Below are 25758 nucleotides of genomic sequence, written 5' to 3'. Positions count from 1 at the left end.
ATCGATTGCTTAGGCCCCTCTCGGCCCCGCCCACTCAAGGGCTGCGCTCCGCGGGGAGCTCGATTAAGAAGGCCTTTCCCCCCCGCCCCGGCCATCCCGCCTCGCTGCCGGCTGCCGCAGACGAGCCGCCCGTGGCGGCCACGCCGGTGCCGGTGCCGGTCCCGATGCTGCGGTGGCTGATCGGTGGCGGTCGAGAGCCGCAGGGCCTGGCGGAGGTAAGGCGGTGGGCGGGCGTGGCGGAAGGGGCCTGAGCAGCTGGCGGCGGGAGGCGGGGCCAGGAGGAGCGTTAGGAGCGTTGCGAACGTTGGCGCGGTGAGCGTTGTCGCCTCACCGGCCGGGCCGGGAGTGCTGTCTGTGGGATCAGCTGCTCTCACGCAGCACGGCGCCGGTGGGAGGCCGGGAGGAGCTCTGGGTCTGGGTGGAGCGTTGTGAGGAAGGGGCGCGCTGGCCGTGGCCTCGCTGCCCGGGCAGATCTGCCGTCCCGGGGTGACGCGGCGGGCCCTGCGCCCCGTCACGGTCAGCTGGCAGTCTGTGAGACTGCCTGGCTGTTAGGAGGAGTTACAAGCTTCGTTAAAGAGAAACACGGGAGGTGAAATATACACAAAAGCAGACCCACGAGCTTGGGAGCCCTCGCAGTCAGGAGCGTACCGGTTTCTTCCCTCTGGCTCAGCGCGTCCTGGGCGAGTGGGAGTTACGTTGTATAACTTGCTAGCATATGGAGTCCTGCCTTGGGGACTTTGCCGTCGATAATGTAAATTAAAGGCAGTAACTTACTAGCTATATAGCCTAGTTGTAGTTTGTAGTAATCTTCTGGCATTTCTTTTCAGTTTCTCATCCATAAATTAGGGTTATTTAGTGCACTGAACACTGGTATCCTTCCTGTTGCCGTATTTGGAAAAACTAGTCTTACTGGATTTGAGGGAGACATTACTGGGATTTTCTTGTCCCTAGGACTCTGCTGAAGTTCTCAGCCTGGACTTAACAGAAGTTAATTAACACTGTTACTGGGCTCACATCAGTTAGTGCTTTTGTAATCTAGACAAATATGAGGAAGTAATTGTATTTCAGCTGCTGTGTGTGAGAAAGCCATGGCAATATGATGGTTTGTTTCAAATGCCATTTGTTACTTCGGTGGAAGTTTGAGTCTGAAGCCATTTGGAATGACCATGTCTGGGAATGCCTCTTTTGTTATGTTTGACTTTTTTTCTCCATCAAAATGTTGGTTGTATTGCAGTCATATTTAGCAGGTTCATGTGCAGTTATTTTTAAAAGGAAGACGGGAAATTATGTGGGTGTGTGTGCCTGTGTGTGATTATACTGTGATTTAATAAAGCATGGGCATGAGTCAAGGTGTGGTCCAGTTCTTCCATTCTGCCATTTGTAGCTTGGTTAAACTCTGTTCACAGGACTTGTGTTTCCATTGCCACCGCTGGTTTGCTGCATGATGGTGATTGTTTTGCTTCTCTGTGGAAAAGCTGAGTAAGAAATATTGACAAGGTTTAGTCCCCAAACTATTTTTTTTTCCTTTCTTACAGTAGGCAATATTGTTAATCAAAAGATCATGTTGGTAACCATTAATTCTCTGTGTAGTCTTCTTAAATAGATAAGGAAGCCCATAGAAGTGTGTTGTCTATGGACTTAAGGTGATTATTTAATGTGCTATGGCTTCAGCCAGTCATGAAAAGGCCAGATGTATTAGAACGACGTTGCACTGGGTGAATAGAGAAAGCCTCTGGCAAAGATGTTCTAAATTCATGAAATATGAATTTCTCCTTACCCATTTATTTTTTACTATGGAACTGAAAATCATTTAGACTTAGGCTCCTGAGTCTCTTCAGCTGATGGCCATGTACTGATGGTGTATGACTTCAGCAGGGTGGCTCTGGTAATGGGAACAGTGTAACTGCAGTAGCATCATGCTCCATATAATCTAATTTGTCATGCTCTATAATAGGTACATAAGTAGGTTTGTATACTCTTGCATCCCTATATTTTGTGAATTGCTTTTGAAAATGCCACTTTTAAATGCATCGGGTCACAGGGGTTATAGGAAGTTCTGGAGCTGAGATGAATGTTGTGTTATTTTTTACTGATTTTTGAAGTGATCCTTACAGGTCCTGCCTGAAAGCCTGCAAGTTTGGAATGGATTCCATTAGCATCAGCATCTATAATAGCTTTCTCTTCTAAAAACTTGGATGTTGCTACAAGGGAGTTCAATTAATAGTTTATATCAAAAATAGATTTTTTTTTCAGAGAAAGAATGCACATGTAACAAACCCAGCACTCTAAATCTAAAGACAGCATAGCTTGTTGTGTGACAGTACTGGGGGAAAAACTTCTTTTTGTTATCTATAGTACTTTATCAGCACTGTACCTTTCAATTTTTGCAGGCATGCTTAGAATTCAGAAAAAATAATATTAGACACATTATTCAAAAGAAGTAGCACTGTTTTGTACTGAATAGGGATGTTAATGTTAGAAATTATGACTTTTTCAAAGCAATGTTACTATTGTTCTGTGAATGTGTGTTTCTGTTAGTAAATAAAAATGTGAGTCTTCTGACTGCAGTATTCTTAATGTCATTGGGTGATGCTGAGTTTTGCTTAGGATTTTTAGGACTCTCATTTTTTTTTAAGGAATGGTTTGTTTAGCTTTTGACAGATGAACTCCAAGTTTCCATATTTGTCCAACTTTTCTTTGTAACTATACAGGTTCTACTTGCATTATTTAAAATGGGAACTGCTATTCTCACATAATTGCATAGAATGAGGAACAGTTGCTTCGTGAAATGCATCAGATAGCACAAAACCAAGATAAAATCGCAAGAACTAGCATTTTGACAACCTCTTTATTTTAAAAATAAACACAGATTTCTTTCCCTATATATTAACTTTGTCATTCTTAACTTCTGAAGAGTAATATCAGAGTACCAATATGGAAGTAATAGAAAATAATTTATTATTAATTCAAGAAAATGTTGAAGTTTCTGAGGATAATACATTTGTCTTTCACATAGCGTTACCTCTAATGCATGCTGCATGTTGTACAGTGTTCAGTAGTTACTGTTGTACAGTGCAGGTTCTGTTTAAGTTCTCGAGAGTCCTGGAAGTAAGATGACATTGACTGTGACTGTGATGTAAAATAAATCTAGAAGGAGGATAGTGCTCAGTTACTACTAAGCTATTTAGATTACTTTTTTTTTTTTTTTTTTTAAAAAAATGTCTAGTAGCACGTTGTTCTAGAATGTGGAAATCTTAAATACAAAAAAGTTGTCTTCTATTGAAACAAAATTATGATTGAGATCAGCAGAACTATCGTGCCCTGAAACTGCAGTCCTATGCAATATTGTATTGACCCTGCCTGGTGATCAGCTTGCTCTGAGTGATTGATTGTTCTTTTAATTAATAGTCTAGTTGGGAATAATTGCAGATGCTGTTTTATAAGATGATTAATCATTCTCTTTCTCTCTCTCTATTTTTTTTTTTTTTAAGCAGTTTCTTTTGGTATTTTTTTAATTGAGTCCCAACAGATTACTTATATATTATGTAACAGGACAGCATTTATTCTTATTTATTTTAAATGTCATCTTTATATAGGATTCTAAAATTGAACAGTAGGTGAAAGATATGATAGGTTCACAGACCTCTTGGAAGAGGTGTAATTTAATACAAAAATGAATGTATGGTGAACTGAGTCATGAAGCTGGCTCCACATGACAACTAATGACTAAACTGGGTTTTCATCACTGTGTCAGTGATTAAAGGCGTACAAAATGTTTTTTGTTAAACAGAAAATGCTATATTATAATTTGAAGTACATGCTATAGAAAGATATAATTTACTTGGAATAATTAAGAAATGATAATCTATAATGATTTTCAGAAACTTAACTGCAAATATATCTATATGTTCACACATGAGACTATAAGTCCATTTTTAGACATTGCAAAGACGTGGTGAAAATAATTCTGTCACTACAAAATAATTTTTTTTTTTAAATGAATTTTAGAAATCATCTGTACAGACAATTGGTGAAGAACAAATACAGAATCCTTACACGGAGCTCCTTGTGTTGAAAGGTCATCAAGATATAGTACGATTTCTAGTGCAAATAGATGACTGCAGGTATGAAATTGTGTTTCATATTGTTTCACAGCATCCTTGGCAATACTTCAGAGAATATTTATTAAAATGTAGTAATATTATTTAATCCTCTCTTTTTATTTTTGGTGGGGGTGGGCAGAAAAAGCCTGGAGTTTAAAAAGGCATGGGACGAACACTCCCTTTTCTTGGTATGTTACTACATCTTTTGGCCTCTCTTGTTACACTTTTGTGAGAAAATAATGGTGATGGAGTTATGTTTCTTGTTTGAAAGAAAGGCCTTAAGCTAATTAAGTCCTTCTCTTTTAAGGTGTTCCTGGGTTGAACGTTCCCTTCTGTGCATGCATGCACACACTTTCTTCCAGGACAGCATGCAGTAGTGCCTGCTTCTGTTCTGGACGTGTGTGTTTTATGTTTTTGAATTGAGGACAGCTGTTATTTCACCTTTTGCTTCTACAAAGCAATATAATAGACTCCTACAGATACACTGTAGCAATTGGACATGACATTCTCAGCAATATTGAATGTTGCTATTACTTTCTAGTATTTTGTTATACTTTCTTCTGAAGCTCTAGTGCTTGATTGGCTTGAGCTTCAGTTAATGTGACTTTTTTCTGAACTTCTCAAGTTTTGAAATTTTCACCACTTTGTTCAAAATGACTACTTAGTAAATTTCAGCATATGTGTAATTTCTGCATTACATATCTCGTCCAATTAGATCTTGCTCAACTTGTACTTCTTTGAAACCTATTTCTTTGTTTCACTCTTCAGATTTTTAGCTTTTTGCACTTTTTTTTTTTAAATATTCCATGACAGTATTTGTTGGTTCTGTTCTTAGATCCTTGTAGCTAGGTCCAACTTTATTGTAAACTCTGAGGATGGAGTTATCTAAAAGTTGAAAGATAGATTATGAAGCAGAGATGAAGTCACTACATTTACCATTGCCACTTCGGAAGTGTGACTGAGATAATGAATTATGATGGTTTTGTGTTACAACCTCGCTTCTCTCTTATCTTTCTCTAAGTTAGCCTTGCATGTTCTCTAATGTAACTTGTTAATAATGCTGCAAGAGAAGAGATATTTATCTGCCTTAAAAGTAAAGTTATGACGTCTTTAGTCAACAGTTAGTGTAATGACTCTTGGCTGGTTTGGAGAATTAAATAGAAAACCTTTAAAACTAAGAATGTGAGTAATAGGTGAGAGTCCCTCCATTAAGAAGCTGGAGTAATTTATATATTTTATGGATTAAACACAGAAGGGAATTTAAAATATATTAATCAATACACTACACAAAGTTAACATGGGTAGCAGTGTGGCTTATATCTTTGCAGTGTACAGCAGCTGTTTCATGAAGGGAGGTTCTCTCCTTCCCTGTGCACATTGATCAGGCAGGTGGTCTCTTCCAAATTTGGAATGCCTGCAGAATCTTGTTTTCTACTGATTTTGTAAATATAAATGTAAATTAAAAATGAGTAAATAAATATATACACATTTCACTGAAGACTCTATGGAGAATTTTTAGTATGTCAGTTTCCATTCTTAATGTGATAACTATGTATATGTTAGAAAAGTTACATGCATTGCCTTTAGATTTATTTTTCTACATTATAGTAATCCTACAGGAGATTCTTATAGAAACAGAAGAATCTTGTGGGGTTTTTTTCAGTCCTTTTTTTCCCACAGACAAGTTATTAAAATAACCTTTCCTCAAAATACACTTTTCCCAGAACACGTACTTGATAAATGTAATTGGTCTTTATGGGAATACCAGAGTATCCTTAGATTGCACACACTGTCTGATGCAAATAAATCTTTTACCATTTTGGGCTTCATTGTGTGGTAGCAGGTAAATTATTGAAGCTAAACTAATGATCATCAGTGTAAAACTAAAGCCTGGATGGCTGCATTGAAGATAGGTTGTAAAATAGCATATGGATAAGGCGTAAGTTACATAGCTGGTTAAAATTCTGAGAGTTTGAGGAGTTTAAGAGTTGCTTCACTGGACAGTAATTTAAAGGTTTTATTTATCAAGAATGTGGTAGTTTCTGGATTGTTAAACAGCTGATAATATTTTTCACTTGATTTTTTTTATAAAATTAGTATTGTTACTCAGCTTCTGAAATGTTTTTATTTAGTTTCTGCAGCTATTCCATTGTGTGCTTTTTGTCAACTATTGTAAGCCAAGTTTCACGCTTCAGGTCTTTAGATAATATCATCTTATTGAAAATTTTGCAGAAGGATTTTCTTGTTTTCTCAGTGGCTCAGCTAAAACCAGTGAGTGGAAAATTTTCTCAGATTGGTTTTTGAAGATACTAAATAAATCCTGTATAAGTGTAACAGAAAGGTTTTTTTTCTTTTTTTTTTTTTATTTTTCCTTGTACTTTCTGAACGTGAAATAAGGGTCATATTGATTGGAGATCACTGAAGAACGGTAAGCCCCAGCAAGAGTCTTCCACGAAATGGACTGAGATAAAATTATGTGTAATACTCTAGCATTTGACACATTAAACTAAACAGAGTTCATAACACATTTTAAGAATAGCCTTTTTTGTTGCTCATTTGACCATTTCTTGCTCCTTCAGGAAATAGACAAGGTTAGGGATGATGGTAATCCTGATTGGAAAAAAATCAGGTGACTCATGAATCTCCACCTTAGTGAATAGAACCTAATTGTAGGATGACTGACTCCCCAAAATACCTCTACGTTTAAACAGAAATCCTGGTTAGGAGGTGCAGGGGAAATACACAAAGCAGCACTCTATTGAGCTTCTGCATTGATGAATTACACTCATGCCTTCTTTGAAACACAACTTTTCTTCCCAGAATTTTGTTCAAGTGGCACACAGCTCCAAATACTACTCCAGAAAGAAAGTGAGATATAAAGGCTTATTGCTGAATTGTGATAGTCTTACTATTTTAAGTGGTTGATGGTGTGACAAAACAACATGTAATAGAGCTAAAAGGCAACTAAAGATAAGAAATTAATGTTATCACAGGTGCGCATAGGAGTTTGATTTTTCCACTAGTCTTTTTAATTAAGGGGCTTGATTGGATGTAAAATAATGAGATATGAAGAAAGTACAGCTTATATATATATATATATATATATATTTTTTTTTTAATACTATAATAGAGTAAACCAAGAGGTTATGTGGAAGAAAGAGGGCGGTATGGGGAAACCGTATGGCTTTATGCCTGAAAACTTATTCTGTAAGTAAGTTTCACAAACACTGTGATGGTAAAGACTCTAAATGAAAGGATTTGTATGTAGTTAATGAAACCATTCATAGCTGGTAAAAGAAGAATGTTTGGAAGTGATATAACCTCTCCTTTATGACTTTATGGTTCATAGTATGAAATCTTAGTTGGTTCTCTAAGTGTTAACTATTTAACCTTTGGTGAAGGCTTAAAACTAAGGGAAAAACTAGAAGGTAGATACTTGAAACTAACAACTGCATGCAATTTTCTGTGGAAGGTGTTGCTTCTGTTCTAGGCTTTCTCAGCTCATAGTGCTCTCACTGGGATAGCTGGGATGTGTCCTCCAGCTACACTGTAGCTGCGGTGGTGATAAGGTGTAGATGTAAGCAGATGGTAAGATACTCGCTCTAGCCTAGGGAAGAAGATTGAATGTAGGTCAAACTTAGTTAATTTGAGATTAACATGATAATATGAACCTGGTTTGTAACTTTTAAAATATCTTGCAGTAAGTTGGCTCTGACCAATAATATTTGGTTTTGGACTTTGCTTTTATTAGGTGTGCAAGATCTCTTTTTTTTTTGTTTTGTTTTGTTTTTTTAACAAGAGAATTGGTCCAGTAATGTGGCATTCTATTTATAATATTATATACTGAAATTCTAAAGCCTTGTTCTTATGTAAGTATGTGTTGATAAACACCTCTTCATATGTACTGGCTTCAGTTTATAAACTGTAGTTGGGATTTGCAAATACATATTTATTCTTTAAAGCCAGAGTCTGATATATGTTGTAAATATTTTTCTCACATAACTGTTTGCTGCTTTTCCATTACCTTATGCTACATTGACGTTTTCACAGGTTTTAAAGTTATTATTTTTTTAATTTCAGGTTTGCATCTGCAGGAGATGATGGAATTGTATTTCTTTGGAATGCTCAGGTTAGCTCTTTTCGGGGGGTAGCTTGTGTACTATGGAGCGGGTAAAAGTTAGGGAAAGTTAGAAATGTCTAGTAGTGAAAAATCAGAATAAATAGGAATTGCTGCAGAGCTACTGTTTAAAATGTTTAAGTGTAGGGAGTCTGTCAGATCTTTGTTTAGAAGGGGGAACTATGAAGGTAAAAATTCTGTGAACCCAAGAGAACAATAAGTTTTAAAAGTTAGAATGTTTTGGGAAGACATAGTGATTTTTAGAAAGATTTGACATGAAATAATTATGTGAAAAGCAGAAGTGTGTATGAACTTGTGGCTTTAATTCTTCTTTTAAAATGTTTGGTGTTTGCTGTAAACACGGAAATGCTGACTACTAACTCAACAAATATGTAACAATGTCCCAATCCTGCAGACATTAATATATATACTTAAGCTTTAAGTAGATTTCAGTGGTTCTATTAGCAATACCTTTTTGTGTTATAACTGATTAGACTAACTGGAGAGCGGACAAAAACTGTATTGGAAAGACACCAAAGTCAGTGTAAGTCAAACATTTCATGCAGTGCAGAAAAAAAGCCTTAGTTGCTTGCCATGATAAGATCTTATAATTTTTGAAAACCTTACTAAGACATTAGGTGTATTAGTATAATAATTAATTAATTAATAGTAATTAATGTAATGGAAACAGTGTTCTGTTCTGCTCTTCTGCTCAGTGTCTCTGTATCAATAAAATTATAGACTAGGGATGCATGTTAGACCTCTAAGGAGGGCTAGTATACACGTTAGATAGTTCAATATGAAATCTAAAAGGGAGACACTGTGCTGTCAAAACTGTGAGTACAAAGCATTCAAACTGAGGAAAAAAAAAATCTCAGACTTTAAACGTTTTTAGAAACTTTCTGAAAAATGTGTGACATTTATGATGGCCTAATTTTACAATACTGAAGGGAGAACTTGAAACTTCTCTTTTGAGCAGTTTCAGTTAGTGCTTTGCTGTTGTTGGAGACCTTTTGTAATTCTATAATTTGGAAAAGCAAGTTGAGTTTGAATATTCAAAACCATGTATGTGCGTATATCAACTCAGTGTTCTAAGAAGTCTATGAATGTAAAAGCCATTTAGATATCCAGCTTAGAAACTGAGTTCCATTTTCTATCTGTAGGATTTTTATTATGTTTTTGCTAAAGCAAGTCCTCTGTAGTTTTAATTTAGAAACTTAACCCACAAGTGTAAAGAAGTTTACAGTTATAATTACCCTGTACTTTCGTTGTATATTTAAAATGAGAGTATGCTTCTGTTTGTAGAGTTTTGTCATCTAACTAAAGAGAGCAGAAGTTGCTGCAGTTATCTAAACCATCAGCTTGAAGCTATAGATACTATACATACTAAAAAAAGCTGTCAGGAAATAGGCAGCACTGTGTTTGCCATAAATATAGTTCAGGTTTTTATAATAATTAAATTAAAAAAAAAAATTTTCAAGAGAGGGTTTGTCAACACATCTGGATTACTGTAGTATCCATTAAAAAAGCTGAATGACCAATATTTGCATTGAAATGAAATGAGTTTAATACAGAATTTAGTTCCCAGGGGCTTTTAGAGAAGTATTTACTTGTTTGATAGGTTGTGTGTTTGTTTGTTTGTTTTACCCTGAGAGTGATTTTTATTATGTACTACTCCTTTACACTTACACTTAAGACATTATTTAATTCCAGGTAAGATCTTGAACAATATTGAAGGTAATAAGAAGTAAATCCATAAATTACACTAGAAATGGAGATTTTAGACTCTCAGATATTCTTGCTTTCAAAAGTAATTTTGTACCTATGTTACACGCTGCAGTAGACATTTTCCAAATTTTACACTTAGTTTTCTGTGTTTTTATTTTTCAGACTGGAGAAAAACTTTTTGAACTTCATGGACATACACAGAAAATTACAGCTATAGCGCCATTTTCTTCACCAGATGCTTCTGAAGAAAAAAAACATTTGATTTTAACAGCATCAGCTGATAGAACAGTTATTGTATCCCTAGATCTGGAGAGGATTCAAATTTCTATGGGCTTCTGTTGGTTTTTATTTTTAAAGGTAGCATTGAGGCAGGCTGCAGGTTGTTTAAGTTTTTTGGTTGTTAATATCCATTAGGTTTAATTGGATTACACTAGGATTTTACTAGTTTTTGCTCACAAGTGGATGCAATCCTTGCTACAAAAATGAATCCGCAACAGACCTTTATTAATATGTCATTTTGGCCAAATATTGAAGACAATCAGGGTTTAGGATACTGAGTCTCTGCATACCTATTTCACAATCTGCCATTTAGTTACAAACACAGCAGTTACATTCATAATATATAAAAACCTTTCAGTTTCCTTAATGAATAAAGTCAGGTTTGGGACTGCACGAGTGGCAGACAGGTTCAGAAAGTGTCATGTTTCCATTCTACTGTAAAGGTAAGCTGAGGAAACCCTAGGTATGTCTCTTGTTTTGTTATGTACAATAATTCTATTATTTATTGCTCATTGGGCCTTATGGACAGTTGTGTTAAACAGCAGTTTGGTTTAAGAACAGGTACATAATGAGTGGCTGAGAAGTAGGCATGTTTCTTAACTTGTTTTTGGAACTCTTAATACCTCAATTTTCTTTTTGAAAGATATAGAAAAAAGGTCATTTTATGGCTTGATTTTGTTACTGTGTTTGAAACTTCAATCTACAGTTAAACTATTTATTGAATAGTAGAAAAAAAAATCACTGAAAAATCTGTTTTTCAGCAGAAAAATGTAACATGGTATGTAATTAAATGTATTTCTCAGGAAAGTGACACCTTAGAACTGTATTTCATAATACTTACAGCTTTATCTAGCTAAAGCTCGTGATAATTTCACTGAGAAATTCCCTGTAGAACTTTTGCAGGGGACATATATCTGATTTTTGTTCTGCAGTGTTTGACAGTTCTTCAAAGACTGGATGTATGGTTGTCTGGAGGGAGTGATCTATGTGTTTGGAACCGAAAATTAGATCTCTTGTGTAAGAGCAGTCATCTTACTGATGCAGGTAAAAATGTAAATGACTCATTATAGCTGTTAAAGTGCAAGTGAAATGGATCTGTATAATGATGCAAAACCAACTTGGCAAATTCTCTTTAATTCTAATGATAACATTATATATTAGAGCTACCTTCTATTTTTTTTAAATGTCAGACTTAATAGTTTCAGAATTAAGACTGCTTCTAATCTCCTGTGCTGTGTGAATTTTAAAATATGTCAAATCTCTGTAACTGTATATTACCTCGAACTTACAGGGCTAGTCCTTGGATGTTGACTTATACATATTTACTGTAACACACGTGAGATTCTTTGACTGCTTCTCTGTGAACGAGTGGGAGTTTTATTATTCTTAAGTAAAGGTTTGTAGTGGTAAAGGAGTAAAGATTTTTTTTTTTTTAAATTGTTAAGATCAGTACTTTTGATGTAGAAAATGCAGGTTTTGATAGAAATACAGTAAATGTAATTGGATCTCAATGTCAATCATGCTTTTTTGTTAATAAGCTTATATATAATCTGTCTGTGCAAAGAAAACTGTTGCTTATTATTGCCATACTTTACAAAGATACCTATGAATCTGTTAATTGCATTAAAAAATGGAACCAATATTTTCCTTATTTTGTCATAGAATGAAGCAGTGATAGGCAAAACCTTCTGAATCCTTGAGGATATTAATACTTCTCTTGGTTCAATACAAAATATCATGTCAAAGACCAGTTTGAAGTGGTGCTCGAGTGTTTAGCATGAGGTGCTATTGAAACTTGTGTACAGGGTGTCAACAGGATATGCAGATTTCTTATTCCTTGGGGAATTTTCCTTTAATGGTGTTGCAGCACAGAATGGGGGAATTCTGTGGAGGATGAAGGCAGAGTAACATCAAGCTGGACGTTTATTGTGATCTATTCTTCTTCATCTGGCTCTACATGATATTTTAGTATTATGCATACTGCAGTAGCATCAATGTCTAATGACTTCGGCACTGACTATGTTTAGAGTCTCAGTGTCCTTAATATTGTCCAGCATTACAACATAAACATCTTAACTGTAGAATAAAAAGATTATTTACTCTCAGGTTTGACATTCAGAGTTCAGTTAGATTCAGGACCAAAACTCCTGACTCTACCTCCACCTAAGGTAATCTGTTCACTTCCAGTGCTACTTAACTTTCACTTCATGCGATGTGCTTTTATTTTTATGATAACTTGTAAGTGGAAGGAGGATTATGAAGAACTTTATTAATAAGGAATTAACAATTTGCTGTGTGTTCTTGTGGCCAACAAATATACTTTTGTCCCTTATCTCCTTTATTTTTTCAAAGGTATCAGTGCTTTGATTGAATTGCCTAAAAATTGTGTTGCGGCAGCTGTTGGCAAAGAGCTAAGTGAGTATGCTGCATTTCTGTTAAGTGTTTCTCTGAAGCCTCCTATCCCAAGATCAGGGACCTTAGATATCGCTCATCTTCCACTGTCCAAAACTATAATGGTACAATGTGATGGTTTCTGTTGCTTATTTGGAGACAGGGTTTTCTGTGTATGCAAACTGTAAATCGTCATCTAGCTGTTGGTGGAGGGCCTTTTAACTAAGGGCATTTTGTAAAATTAGTTTAATTTCACAATACGGTAAAAAATCCAGGAGAAAAAGTAGGCACCGAATCAGCAAAACAAAAGAGTTTGCTCAACATGATTAACCACTTAGCTGAAAAATAGCAATCTGATATTCTCGTCAAAGAATCAGGATCAAATTAAAAATAGTCTTTTTGTGTTTAGACATTGGTATGCAATGTAAACTTCAATCTGAACTTTGTGCAGTTCCTTTGTAGTGCCCTTGAGTTATAAAAGAAATTCCAAGACTGGTTAAAATAATGTCTTAATTCTTGGTGATCTTGATTGCCTTACTAGAGCATTTTGTATCCTTTTGTATAATAGTTTTCAGTCAGACAAGCCTTTAGGAAAGACCTTTTGCTTTTTGTTTGCTGATCTATAGAGATGTCTAATACTTTTCACTTCTGCTTTCTGCAGCGTCAGGTGTTGACCAGTTCTCTGAATTTCAGAGTAACTAGGCTGAGGTGTTTTACCCTATAGTTACTGTAGCAAGAGGCCTTAATAATAACACTGACAAAATTTGTTCCCATGTTTTTGGTGTTACAAGTGGTAATAAATGGCTTTGCACATCTTGTACTGTCTCTTTTATAATGTGTTATTTTCTGTCTTTCTGAAAATGTTATGTTTTATTTAAGCATAGCTACATTTTATTATGAATTTTAAAGCTTATTTAGAGAATTCCTCTCTCTGTCTTGTAAGTAATTTTTAGGTTGATTCCTTCGAATTATGGGTCTGAAGGTTGGAATGTCCTGGAAGTAAAACGCCTTGTTGACCATCAGGATAACATTTTGTCATTAGTCAGTGTCAATGGTAAGAGTCATTTTATAATGTTACTAGTTTTGTTAGTTACCAGGGGGATATTTAAACTATGGCGTTTTCATTAGGACAAAAAATTTAAACTGGAATGAAACTTCATAACTAGTAGATGTACCTTCCTGTGTAACTGCAAAGATAGTGAAATGTGAAAATATAATGGGCTTATTTATGGATCAAGAATGAAGTGAAATCAGGCAGGTTACAATGTAGAAGAGGCACAAAAGAGGCAGCATCATTGATGGGAGTGGAACTCTGCATCTTTTTCCTGTTGGGAAAATTTAAAGTGCTGTTTCTTCTGATTCTTAAAATGGAATGTACCATGCCAAGTCCCTTGCAGTTGTAGTCCCAAGGTAACTGAAAGTTCGGGTGTGTGGGTGTGGGCCTGCACGTAGATCCATTGTTTAGATGCTCTGATGCAGTCTCTGCTGCTCATTAGGGCAATACTGAGCTATTACCTGAAATTCTGTCTACTCTGCTACAGGTATCAACCTCTACTTTGTTCTTCCCTGTCTTTTTCTATGAAGCACTCCCAGAGCCTAGGACAAGTTATTCCCAGTGTGATAATGTATATTTGTCTGTGGGCTTATTTGTGTCAGCCTTTTCAGTGCAAGGGGACTGTGGTACAGAGGTAACATGAAACTGGAAAAAAGAAAACTTGGTAGTTGTTTCTAGGGTTTCCTGTTGCTCTTATTTTCTCCTTTTTGATTATGAAGGGGGAGCAATACTAGGCTTAAAAAGACAGTATGCTATCTGCGTTAAGTATTATTGAAAAAATTCCTTTTCAAGTGTGTTTAACAATGTCACAAGCAGCTACTTCAATCTTGCCATTAAGTCATCCATTTTATTAGTGATCAGTATTTCTGTGTCTGAGGTGTACCTGCTTGTCCAAGGAACAGAAGTATTTTGCATGTCAGCAATAAATGAACTTTAAATGCTTGTACATACTACTGGTGGTGTTCCTTGCCTTTGCTATACTATACTGTGCACTGTGGCTGGTGGATGTTCTTGGTCCTAATTTTAATTTTACAAGAGAGAGCCCATCTCCTTTTGCTCATCTGAGGAATGCTAGGTAAAAAAAATGTGTATTTACTTAAAGGAGAGGTTTTTGTCTGGTCAGTTACATATTGCATATTCTACATAGCTTCACTTGAAAATGAGCTCACAACTTTCTAGGGTTGTAATTTTTTGTGAAATGGATATTTCTTTCTAATATCATTGTTTTTTCCCTCTCTAGACTTGACTTTTGCAACAGGTTCTCATGTGGGTGAGTTAATAGTTTGGGATGCACTTGACTGGACAGAACAGGCATCTGAGTGCAACTTCTGGGACTCCTCTGTCAATCCAGATGCACAGACAGAAATAAAGTTATCCCAAAGCCCAAATGAAACTTCTGTTCAACACCTAACATCCGATGAGGAGGTAAAAAGCTTTAAACAGAGTAAACTACTTTATGTGAGCTAGCATGACCTTACCAAGGAAGGCCAAGGGTTTTCAGTTTGCTTATTTAAAATGTGCACAGGTATTTTTATACAACAACATTTTTTATATAAATTTTTTTATATTAAAAACTTGGTCATTGATCTAACTGAAGGCATAATATGTTGATGATTGGGAACTGACATAGTGGACCATCACAACAGTATTTATTTTTGACTGACAAAAACTTACTAGTTCTTTACAGTACCACTGGAGAAATATAAACAGGAGGTAAATGTTTTGATGGCATACATGCTTCATATTCCATGGTTCTGGAAATGCACTTTCCACGATAAATGCGCCTCTTGAACTTAACGTACTATGAAGTGACTTAAGTAATAGGCATATGTCTGTGCTTAGTAGTAAACAAACATTTGTGCTTCTGTTCAGATGGGCTATCCTCAATTGTAAAGAGCACAAATATGGGTCCAAAATTCAGTCTACTCTAATCACACTTTGGAGGTAATTCAGGAGTTCTTTGTCGGAATACTCAGGCAGAACCCATTTATTGTTCAGGAAAAAGTAAAAATTCTCAGGTTGTTGTTTACTTTTGTGAAATATTACCAACTGTTAGTGGCAAAAGAAAAGATGTTTCATAGTTAGGGTACAGTGGCATTCTGTTTTGGAGCCTTTGCTGGGCAATAATTAAGAAAGGATTCTTAGAAACAGATTCAGAAATATGAGCTGTAGCAAAATAAAAGCTGTGGAAAAACCTGAATGTAGGCTGAGGACCAAGTAGTCACCCGACACATTTGTCTGTCAAAAGAGCATTCATAAAATACTGGAGAGAGAAACATTGTGGGCTGTGGGTGTTGGGGGAAGGAGGTGTAGTTGTCTCTAAAGGTACAATTTCCAATGATTTTGTTGTGGGTGCTTCATTCTAGAAGGAGCAAAAAGCCTATCCTCTTCAGGAAAAGTTCTATAATTTGGCTTCAAAACATTTTGATTCCCTGCTTGAAAGCTACAAAAGATGTGTTTTAAGGCAGGGAAAAATAGTTTTGGGAATTCAGAAATAGTTAAAATATTGAATGTGGAATCAGAGGCTGCTGAGGACTTTCTTCTGTTCATGGGACTGAACTAAACAAGTTGCTGCAGAATTTTATTTATTGTGAGACTTTTGAATGGTGAAAGAAAAAGTAATTCTAGTGTTATGCCCTGAAATAGAAAATGCAAAATTGTTCTAGATCTTTGCAGTATTTTTTAATACCTTTCTGTGAGAGAGTTATTTTTCTACACTCAGTAGCGCCCAAATGGTTGAGCAATACCTCTTTGTACAGCTTCAGTTAAATTTTAAAAAAGTGGCAAAAATGCAGAACAGCTTCCTGTGTTCTCAGTCTTTGTTGATAAAACAAGAGTTTGTCAAAACACAGAGCATTATTTTAGTGTAAGAACATAAATTTTTAATTAAGGAAATGTGTTGATGTGTTGATATCACTGGTTTCTGCTTAAATTGTAACTACAGGATGAAAATAAAGAAATTTAAAAACTGCTTGGAGTACAGAACAGAAACAAGCTAGATAATGTGGGTTGGATGACATCATAGTACTGCTGGAAATCTATTACACGCAGAGTGATCTTTCAGTATCTGTTTCTGTAAGTTGTTCCATTGAATTTTCTTTCCAGTGTGTGTTTGCTGCTGTTGGGAAAGGCATATACGTATATAATCTTCAAATGAAGCGTGTGATTGCTTGCCAGAGAACGGCTCACGATTCCTCTGTACTGCACATTGAGAAGCTTCCAAACAGGTACGAGTCATGGTACATTTTGTTAATGCAATAAAGAAATGCAGAACTTGAGGGATGGCTAGAGACAGTCGCCAAAGCTACATCTGATTCTTTGGGCAGGGCCTTGGTCTTTAGTTTGGTCTGTTGTTATTAGATAGAGCTTGTCAATCTGATTTTTTTTTTTTTTTTAATGCATTGTTTTAATTCAGTTTTAAAAAAACTTGTAATCCAATATGCTTGATGAACAGGCTCAGAGTAAAATATCTTGGTTATTTTCAAAATGAGACTTGATAAAGCACTTTTGTCTGCACTGTGAAAATACAGGTTGGTAGCGTTTTACTTCCATAAAGCAAAGGCCTCTGGCATACTCAGTAAATATTTTTCACTAAATATTTTACAAGAATTGAAATGTTTGTTTTAGCAAAAAATAACTTCTGGCCTTTGCTCATTAGTGCCGAATTTCTAACTGGAATTTATTTCAACGGACAAGTTGGACAATATGCTACATATATATAATCTAATAGTTGTGTTATTAGATTTCTTCGTACTCTTGTTCAATGGAGCAAAAGTCTGTCAGAAGATAAAAATTAGGATCCTGATCATGCAAATGCATGTGCTGTTCTAAATGGTTTTAAACATGTGACAAAAAGGAGTATTTTTCCTTTTGTTATTTTTCCGTAAGAAAAAAAATACGGTTTTGCTTAATGAAAGTAATGTTATGGAAGCCAGTTAGGGAACCGTGTTTGCAGAGTCTAGATTTGGGGTTTTCATTTGTTTTACAGAGTGGAAGGCTTTTTAAATGGGGTTGAAAATGTGTAATTTTTTCCACCTATTTTGCAAGTCCATTGTAGTTTGTCCTGCTAAAAATGTGCCTTGTTTTATATGGAACATCTGGATGTCCCGCTACATTGGAGAGTTCTAGCAAACTTTTGTAGAACCTGAGGCACTTGCTGTCTCTTTTATAGAAACATCACAAGGTGACTTGCACAGATCAGTATTCGGGCTGGTGTTGCTTATCAACTGTTTTTACAGGCAGCTGATCTCCTGTTCAGAAGATGGCAGTGTGCGCATTTGGGAGCTCCGAGAAAAGCACCAGCTGCCACCTGAACCGGTTCCAACAGGTTTGCTAGTAGTGGGGTTGTGAAAAGAAGCTTTAAAAAAGGGTAACAAGAAACCCAGTATTCACCATGTAGGAATACAGGCTTACAGGATTTGTAAGAAGAGATAATGTCTTGTGTTCAAGCAACTGATAACAGGTGTGGGAGGGAAACTGAAAAAGACATGGGTGCACAAGCCTTCTGAGATCTGCTATGGGAAGGTAGAAGGTCCAGCTGAAGCTGTTCTGTGCCATAAAGCTTATTTAGAGTTTATAGTTTTATCAGCTGTCTTAACAAAAATTATGACCTCTCCTGAGAAACCTTGATTTACTTCTGCTTGTACTGAATAGTGCTGGATCGTCCACCATGGAAGAATATATAGTTGCAGGGCCTTGTGATGAAAGCTAAAGAGAAGCTTGCAGATCAGAAGCTGGCAGGAAAAAAAAAGGTTTTCCCTGTCTCCTCCTTGAACTTGGAATAACACTGGGTCTCACTTTGAGGCTGTATCCAACCTCACATACTACATCTGAGCATTGCAGCCCTCAGGGCTAGCTGCTAGTGTTTTAGGAAGCATTTTTCCCAAGTACAGAGCCTGCCTGTGTAGCACTTGCTTCCCTGGGCACTGATAGTTGTGTTCTTAGACAGGTACTCTGGACAATATAATTAGTATTATGGACTGGGAACAGTAATGAGCTGTTACTCTCTCTTGTAGGAGTTTTTTTTTTTATTTGAGCTGTGAATAATTTTCCTAACGTACCTTGTCTACTTGGCTATTCACCTGCTGATGGTAATTTTTGCAAGTACGTTATTGCTGCGTGGGTTGATTTAGAAACACTTTTTCACAAATATTCTGCCTTCCGTATTGCTGGTGACAGCTTATCTATTATACACAGTTCTGCTTCTTATTTTGACAAGTGGTATTTGGTTTCACATTGGAAATTTATAACTTCTGTGATTGGAGACATTTGAAAGCAACCATATGCAGTAGTGAGATGGGTAGACTGCTGTTGATTTGCTCTATTTTTTTTCTAAGGAATAAAGTAGAGTAGAATAAAGTAGAGTTCATCTCTCCAGTTATCTCGCTTGCGCCAGGGCCAGGGTCTAGCGCACTTCTTGTTTTGTGTGCTGATGGAGCTGAGGGAAGGGTTAGGAAGAAAGTCTGAACTGCATTGTGTACAGAAACAAACTTTCTTACTTCTGTCAGTATTACTACATAGTTCTTCTCGAGGCTGTGTGACAGATGTGTATTTTCTTCTTATCTAAATGGAACATATGGCGTACTATTTATACACTCCAGTTTGGCTGATAGTTTTAAATCTGAAGGAGAAAAAGCCAGTGGGCAGTATAGAAACAGGCAATTCAGTGTCAGAAACTTGCTTCCTACTTGTAGGCCAGCATTCTAATGCCTTACTGCAGGAACACAGGATAGAGACTGGTACCTCATTTCTCTGTGCACAAGTAACAGTTTAGGAGGAGTTTAGGAGGTAAACACCACTGTTCCTCATCTGCCTTTGCTGTTCAGTTTGTTCATTTAGGCAAACCGTGGATTTTTTGCTAAATCTCTATATTGTTTTATCCAGGTGTGTAATTCGACATGTTTCCTAAGTTATGTCTAGTAAAGCCAAAAGGCAAACTAGCTGTGCTTCCTTCCCCACTCAAGATGAATAACCCAGATGTAGAAATGCTGTGCAGCACAATGCTACTGTCACTTTGCCATGCAGACTGTCCTGCTTTTAGATTTTAAGTGACTCGTGTAGTTCTCTCTTTAGATAGAAGAAATAAACTGTATTTGTGATTTTTGCCTTTTTTTTTTTTCCAGGGTTTTTCAATATGTGGGGATTTGGAAGGGCAAACAAGCAGGCAAACCAAGCTGCTAAGAAGATGCAGGAGAATACACCTATGTATTTCTTGGAATTGGTTGGTGATTTAATTGGTCATTCATCAGCTGTGCAGGTAGGTCAGGTCTCATAAGAACAAGTGAATTTCATGAGTGAATTTCACTTATTGATGTAATTTTTGCAGTGTTTCTTAAGCAGCTGTAGCTTTCAACCGTCTGGCCTCTGGAGGCTGGGAACATGTTGTTATGTGGTGTATTTAGTTCATTTTGAAAACAATAATATATACTGACTTAAAGTTCTAATGAGAACTCAGATACTCACTGATACCTGAGGGCTGTGTGTGCAGGCACACATGTACATGGTACAGATAATCTGTTGAGGTCTTACAAACAATACAGCTGGGAATGATTTGTTTGTTCCAGATTTCATCTTAAGTTCTCAACCTAAATGAGGGCTTGTATAAAAAAACCCTTGCAAGACTTTCTTAGCCTTTTGTGCTATGAGCCTTAGGGAGATATTTTAATTTTATACTAGCTACCATTCTGTGCTTCTGTCTGCCTAACAGAGTGTGTTTTATGTTTCAAATGGCATTTTCCCTCCACACCTTTTTGTATTAGACAAAGCTATTTGAGTAACAAATGACTTTCCTATGGTGGACTTTTATAAACATTCTTGGCAGGAGTAGGAGAAAGGGCAGGTAGAGAGGAGCAGTGTAGTTCTGGAGTAGTTTTGCTCACAAGTATTCATGAGACTGAGTGTTTTTTCAGGAGGTGAACCTTTCTGCTACAGGGATTTCTGCAAGGCTTTCTGCTTCTCTCTTCAAACAGTTTTTCCCAAAAAAAAGATGGTAGATGCCCTATTATCAGTGTGGATAGTTGCTATCTAAGAAAGAGGACATAGTGTGTAATTCAGCAGGAGGTGCAGCAAAGGAGATGAGAGACACATATTTGTTCTTTGCTGGGATGCTGCAGAGCCAAGGAGTAACTGAGGTGATGGTGGATGTGATTTTCTGCAGTATTCTACATATGGAAATTTCTATTTTTAAGCTATGGGCAGACTGGAGCAGTTGAGGCTGGAAATGTTGCATGGTGATGAAATGTGTTGGTCAAAGATGTGAGCTTGGCCAGAGTATTTCTACTTGGACTACATAGCTAGTAGGTGGCTTTTCCCAGTGCAGGTGGGCTGTAGCACAGTCCTTGGCCTGAATGCTTCCTGTGTGCAGATCCTTTCCACAAGCTGAAGAGTCAGGACACTGGAGGCATGCCATAGTGTCCTCACATGACTTGGTTCTGTTGGCAGTTGTGTTGAACTGCAGTCAGTGCCTAGATGTAGGCAGCCTTGTGGAGGACTCCCAAGTCAGGGATGACTACATGCATGACTTCTTAGCTCCACTGGTCTTGCAAAATCTCTCCACTGCTGCTGTATTTTTCTCCTGTGTTGCAGCTGTTGCTGGTTTGGCTTCCTCTGTGTGACCAGGCACATGCTGATGTCTGTTAAAGTTGTTTACTCTTTGATCCTTCTGGCCCTGGTGATGGTAGCCTGTGGTGTTGTGTGGAAAGGGGACAGTGTACCCAAGTGAACAGTGGCTTCTGTTCCTAAGAAACCAAGGGAACAGAGTTCATGCAAGTTATTCACTATTCTACTGCTGACTTGGAACAAATTTCTTCGATGTTCTGTACCTTAGCTTCTCTATCTGTAAGGCTTTACTGCTTTTCCTAAACGGAGGTCTTTCAATGTGAAGTGCTGTTTAAGAGCTGTTTTCATGTAGAGATTTTGTAACAAACGTGTAGAAAGTATACATTGTGATTTTTCATCCCTATGTGCAAGCAGGACAATTTCAGACACATGTATTTGTTAGTCCAGCTGTACACTGAGCATTTAAGCAAGCTGACAATCTCATGCGGGCATTATGGTAATAGCAGTGATTTCATTGCAGATGTTCCTGTACTTTGGTGAACTGGGACTGGCCACATGCTCTGCTGACCACCTCATTATTTTGTGGAAGGATGGTGCACGAGAATCTAGGCTTCGCAGTTTAACGCTGTTTCAAAAATTGTCGCAAAATGGTGATTTGCAGCTCAGATCTTAAATTGCTGAAATACAGGCTATCTATGTATAAACTGGATGTGTGTTAAATGTGAGTGTGAAGAATAAATTCTGAACTACTGAGAACGTGACTACCAGTAAGGTTTACACTTATATGCCATATTTTGTATTGGAATTTTTATTAGTTGCTAATACTCCTCTCAAAGGAGGATTTTGCATGTCGAAACTTAATTGGCTTACTCTGTCAGCAGAAATGGTGTTCTCTTGGAAGACTGAAGATAGTGATGACTCATTAAATAATTTCTAATATTATTGTTAATGTTTAAAAATACTGTGGGTGGATGTCAAAATTAAGATTTGTGAAAATCCCTAGATGGATAACTAAAGCAGTTGGGGGCATTCCACAGTGTTATGTGCAGAAAGGCTTCCTGCTCTATGTAATTCATTTCTTGAGGGTAAACTTCAGTCACTGATGGCTCAGATTTATGTATTGACAGAAAACTCAAAGAGAAACAGTTCTCAAATATATATATATATATATATATAAATTTTTTTTTTTTTTTAAAGATTTGAAATTACTACCCTGCACTAAGGGTAAGAGCAAGAAAGAAAAGCAGGCAATACTGGTTTGCCAGGTTTTAATTTTTGGTAAAACAGGATATATAGATGATCCTTGCTTCTAGTAGCTGCATTTTCACTGTGGGTTAATCTACACTGCTGGAGTTTATACAGCACCATTAACATGTCTAGCATGAAGTGTGATTGGTTTAGCTTAGTCTTTCTATAATGCATTTATCAAATTAATTTGTATCTAATAAAAAGCACTGACCTTACAGTGGGTTTTCAGGATGTAAAATATTTTCTGAAGCGGTAGCAGTTGGTGTATTTAATACTAGCAGAACACTTGTGCTAGATTAATACTATATTTGCAGCTGAGGTTTGACTCCAGAGAAATCTGCACAAAGTTTATAAGGATAAATAGTATTTCAGCGTTCAAAAATAAAAATCCTTGAAGTACACAATGTGTTTTTCAAGTCTAACATATCAACAGTAATTTGCAAGTTAAATGGGAGCAGGAAAAAACCCCAAACTAAAATGAAAACCCCAAACCAAAGCAACACAAAAGCAAAAAAATGTGTTTGAATCAATGGGAACCGTTTCCAGTACAGGAGATTACAGGGCTGTATTTCTGGATTTAAGATACAGCAGCATCAGTAAATGCAGTTAAAAGCTAATGTCATGAAAGTAAATATCTTCATCAGACCTATTCTTAATACTTGTACAACTCTGAGGTGGCTCTTTTACATATCTGTGTACTGACAGCAGCATGAAACAAGCAGCTGTTAGTCAATTGGACAGGTTAGAGTCTGGGAGATCCAGTGCAACAGGTAGATGATGATTGATCAATGCCAATTTCTTTTGCTCATAAAGAGGACATAACTTCAAAAAAATCTTTTTTTGCTTAGTCTGTGACTGTGGAAAGAAACAAGGGATCTTGCAACAAATATACTGATTCCACATTAACGTCTTAGCTCACAAACCAGAACTGAGGCTGAACTTTATTTCTTAGGTTCCTTCCACCATTTACATTTTCTTTCTTGTGACAGAAGTGTGACAAAAATAATGAATTGATGTGTTTTACATAGATGCAGTCTTACAGTGTTGCTGTATGTAACAAATTCAATTAAGTGATGACAAAGCTTTCAATCTTGTGATGTTCTTTTCTCCAATGCAACTGCAGTGAGTGTTCAGTCATCAGAATAGTTAAGGTACAACCACCAAGAGCACTAGTACTGAATAAAGGAGTAGTAAAAGCAAACAGTTTACAGTATAAAAATCAGAGGTTCGATTTATCTGAATAAAAATCCATTGAAGAATGCGGCAATAGAGAATAGGAAATAATGACAAAATGTAGTTCACCAGAAACACCATTCTTCAAATATACGCAATGCAGCATTTAAATACACAGCAACCTGCCTTAGTCATGAAAAAAATAAGAGTCTATTACAATTCTAATAAAAATATAGCTTATATACATTTTTCTGCACATACATTTTATGAATGTTTCCCTTTGTTTCAGAACTTGTACAAAACGTACAAAAAAGGTTGGCATGTTATGTAAGCTACCTGCAGTAAACAATAATTGTTGTCACTTTTCTTCCACAGCAAACTAAATGCTGTTTTTTTTGTTTGTTGTTGTTTGTCTTTCTTTACTGGGTTAAATTCCTGATACAGCCAAAGGGCTGTAAAGAGTATGTCTCAAGACCTTTCTTTTTAGTGAGCAGTGGACTGCTTCTTCAACTGCGGCCACAGCTTTGGCACCTTTGCCTGCAGCATGGAGTGCACAGTGTTAAAAATCAGCAGTTATGCTAGGATTTATTAACTGAGTAGTCTGAGAATGGTCTAAAATTTGAACTCATGTTTATGTTCTGCATGTGATTAAAATGAGATGTACAAAAATATGCACTTGTTCTTTGTAGGCTTTAGTGTAAGTGTTGTATCTTAAAACTAATGAAAAACTGTTTTCTAACTTTAGAAATACTTTTGAAATACTTTTTACTTCACAAGACAAACAAGCATTTTATTGGGAGGGAAAAAGCAGTACAAATTATAATCCTATTACAAGTTATAACCTGGAAACAATTTTGAAGAAATGACAGGTTCATCCTAGAAGTAAGTAGCACAATATATGGACTTACCATAAAATTGAGATCAGCTTAATAAAATTGATGACCACATGTACAAACACTATTAGAAAAATATATTGATCAAGTGCCACAATGGTTTCTGTGTAAAATTTGATGAAACATTGCATGGTAACATGTCTAAGATGCTAGAGAAACATGTGAATGGCACCAATTATATAGAACATGTTTGTTTTCCTCCACTACATGACAAATTTTAAGGGAATTTGCCTCCTACTGAGATTTTATATGGAAAAGAAAGGAGACCAGATAGTAATAAGGTTGTCTTAAATGGTGCAGGGTTTGTTTTTTACTGGATCTGATTGATTGTTGTTCTACTGTCTATGTTCTCTTTAGAGCTATGATTCAGAGAAGTGAAGAACATGGATAGAATTGGATCAAATTTATGCTAGATAAGTGGGAAGTTTTCAATGCTTATTTGTCAAACTATTCTTACTCTACTGATGACTGGATTACCCCTCTGACTGAGAAACAGTTGAGTGAGGTGTTGGTGAATACTGTGGTATCAATTACAAGATATGACAAATGCATATTCAGTATTATAAATTAGTTTCAGAAGTACATTTTCTGCCACAAAAAGTTATTTCCAAAGACCACTTATTAATCTGTGGATTATGTAGGCATTTTCAAAACATTTTTGTAGGATTCAGAAAAACTTAAAAGTGATGAATGAAATATTTCCTTTTTGCCATGCAGTCTTAATTTCACTGGAAAAGAAAAAACATTCCTCTTGCAGCCAAGTCAGTAAGTGATTCACAGTGAAACTGGTAGATCAAGAGGTCTGTTTTTCTTGCCTTAGTGTCAGTAGTTGTTTTCTGATGGGAGCCTGAGACTCTTGCACTTTAACTCATCCAGTGTTTTCCAGTATTTGTAGTTATTAGCCAAGTGTTGCATCAAAACAGGCAGATGTGCAAATGCTGAAACAAACAGGAGAAACAGTTGTACAGTGTACACAGGCAGAACAGCCCACCCTCACGTGAAACTGGTGTTTTCCTACTCTCTTTTATTCCTTAAGCTGTAAGCTAATGCCAAAAGGGGAATTTTTTCAGTCTGTTTCTCTTTCAGGCAAATCTCTTTCTTAACGTATGATGACTTCATTAAAAGTTATGCAAACCACTGTGGTCTCAGTTTCTGCTGCTCAGAAGAAATACATTGCAAAAGGAAAAAATGACCTAGGTGAAAAATAAGGTTAGT

At 36.5% G+C, this 25758-nt stretch overlaps 2 protein-coding genes across 6 annotated transcripts in view; one reads left to right on the top strand and one right to left on the bottom strand.

Moving 5' to 3' along the window:
• Nucleotides 1-52: 52 nt before the first annotated feature.
• On the top strand, nucleotides 53-25680 carry WDR41 (WD repeat domain 41). The gene is made up of 13 exons (XM_005505939.3): nucleotides 53-215; nucleotides 4009-4124; nucleotides 8184-8232; nucleotides 10111-10242; nucleotides 10608-10670; nucleotides 11160-11271; nucleotides 12580-12642; nucleotides 13562-13672; nucleotides 14913-15097; nucleotides 16778-16899; nucleotides 17911-17999; nucleotides 19795-19928; nucleotides 21750-25680. The coding sequence occupies exons 1-13, from the start codon at nucleotides 165-167 to the stop codon at nucleotides 21900-21902; spliced, it is 1380 nt and encodes a 459-aa protein (XP_005505996.1). The 5' UTR covers nucleotides 53-164; the 3' UTR covers nucleotides 21903-25680.
• PDE8B (phosphodiesterase 8B) overlaps nucleotides 23386-25758 on the bottom strand; it is an 86695-nt gene continuing 84322 nt past the window's right edge. For all 5 annotated transcript variants that reach the window (XM_065047384.1, XM_065047385.1, XM_065047383.1 and 2 more), the window contains one exon: nucleotides 23386-25481. In XM_065047384.1, coding sequence (XP_064903456.1) covers nucleotides 25366-25481 — 116 coding nt within the window. In that variant the 3' untranslated portion in view covers nucleotides 23386-25365. The remainder of the gene's footprint in view (nucleotides 25482-25758) is intronic.

This window comes from Columba livia, chromosome Z (assembly GCF_036013475.1).
Source record: "Columba livia isolate bColLiv1 breed racing homer chromosome Z, bColLiv1.pat.W.v2, whole genome shotgun sequence".
Classification (NCBI taxonomy): Eukaryota; Metazoa; Chordata; class Aves; order Columbiformes; family Columbidae; genus Columba; species Columba livia.
This window is presented reverse-complemented; position numbering and strand designations above follow the sequence as displayed.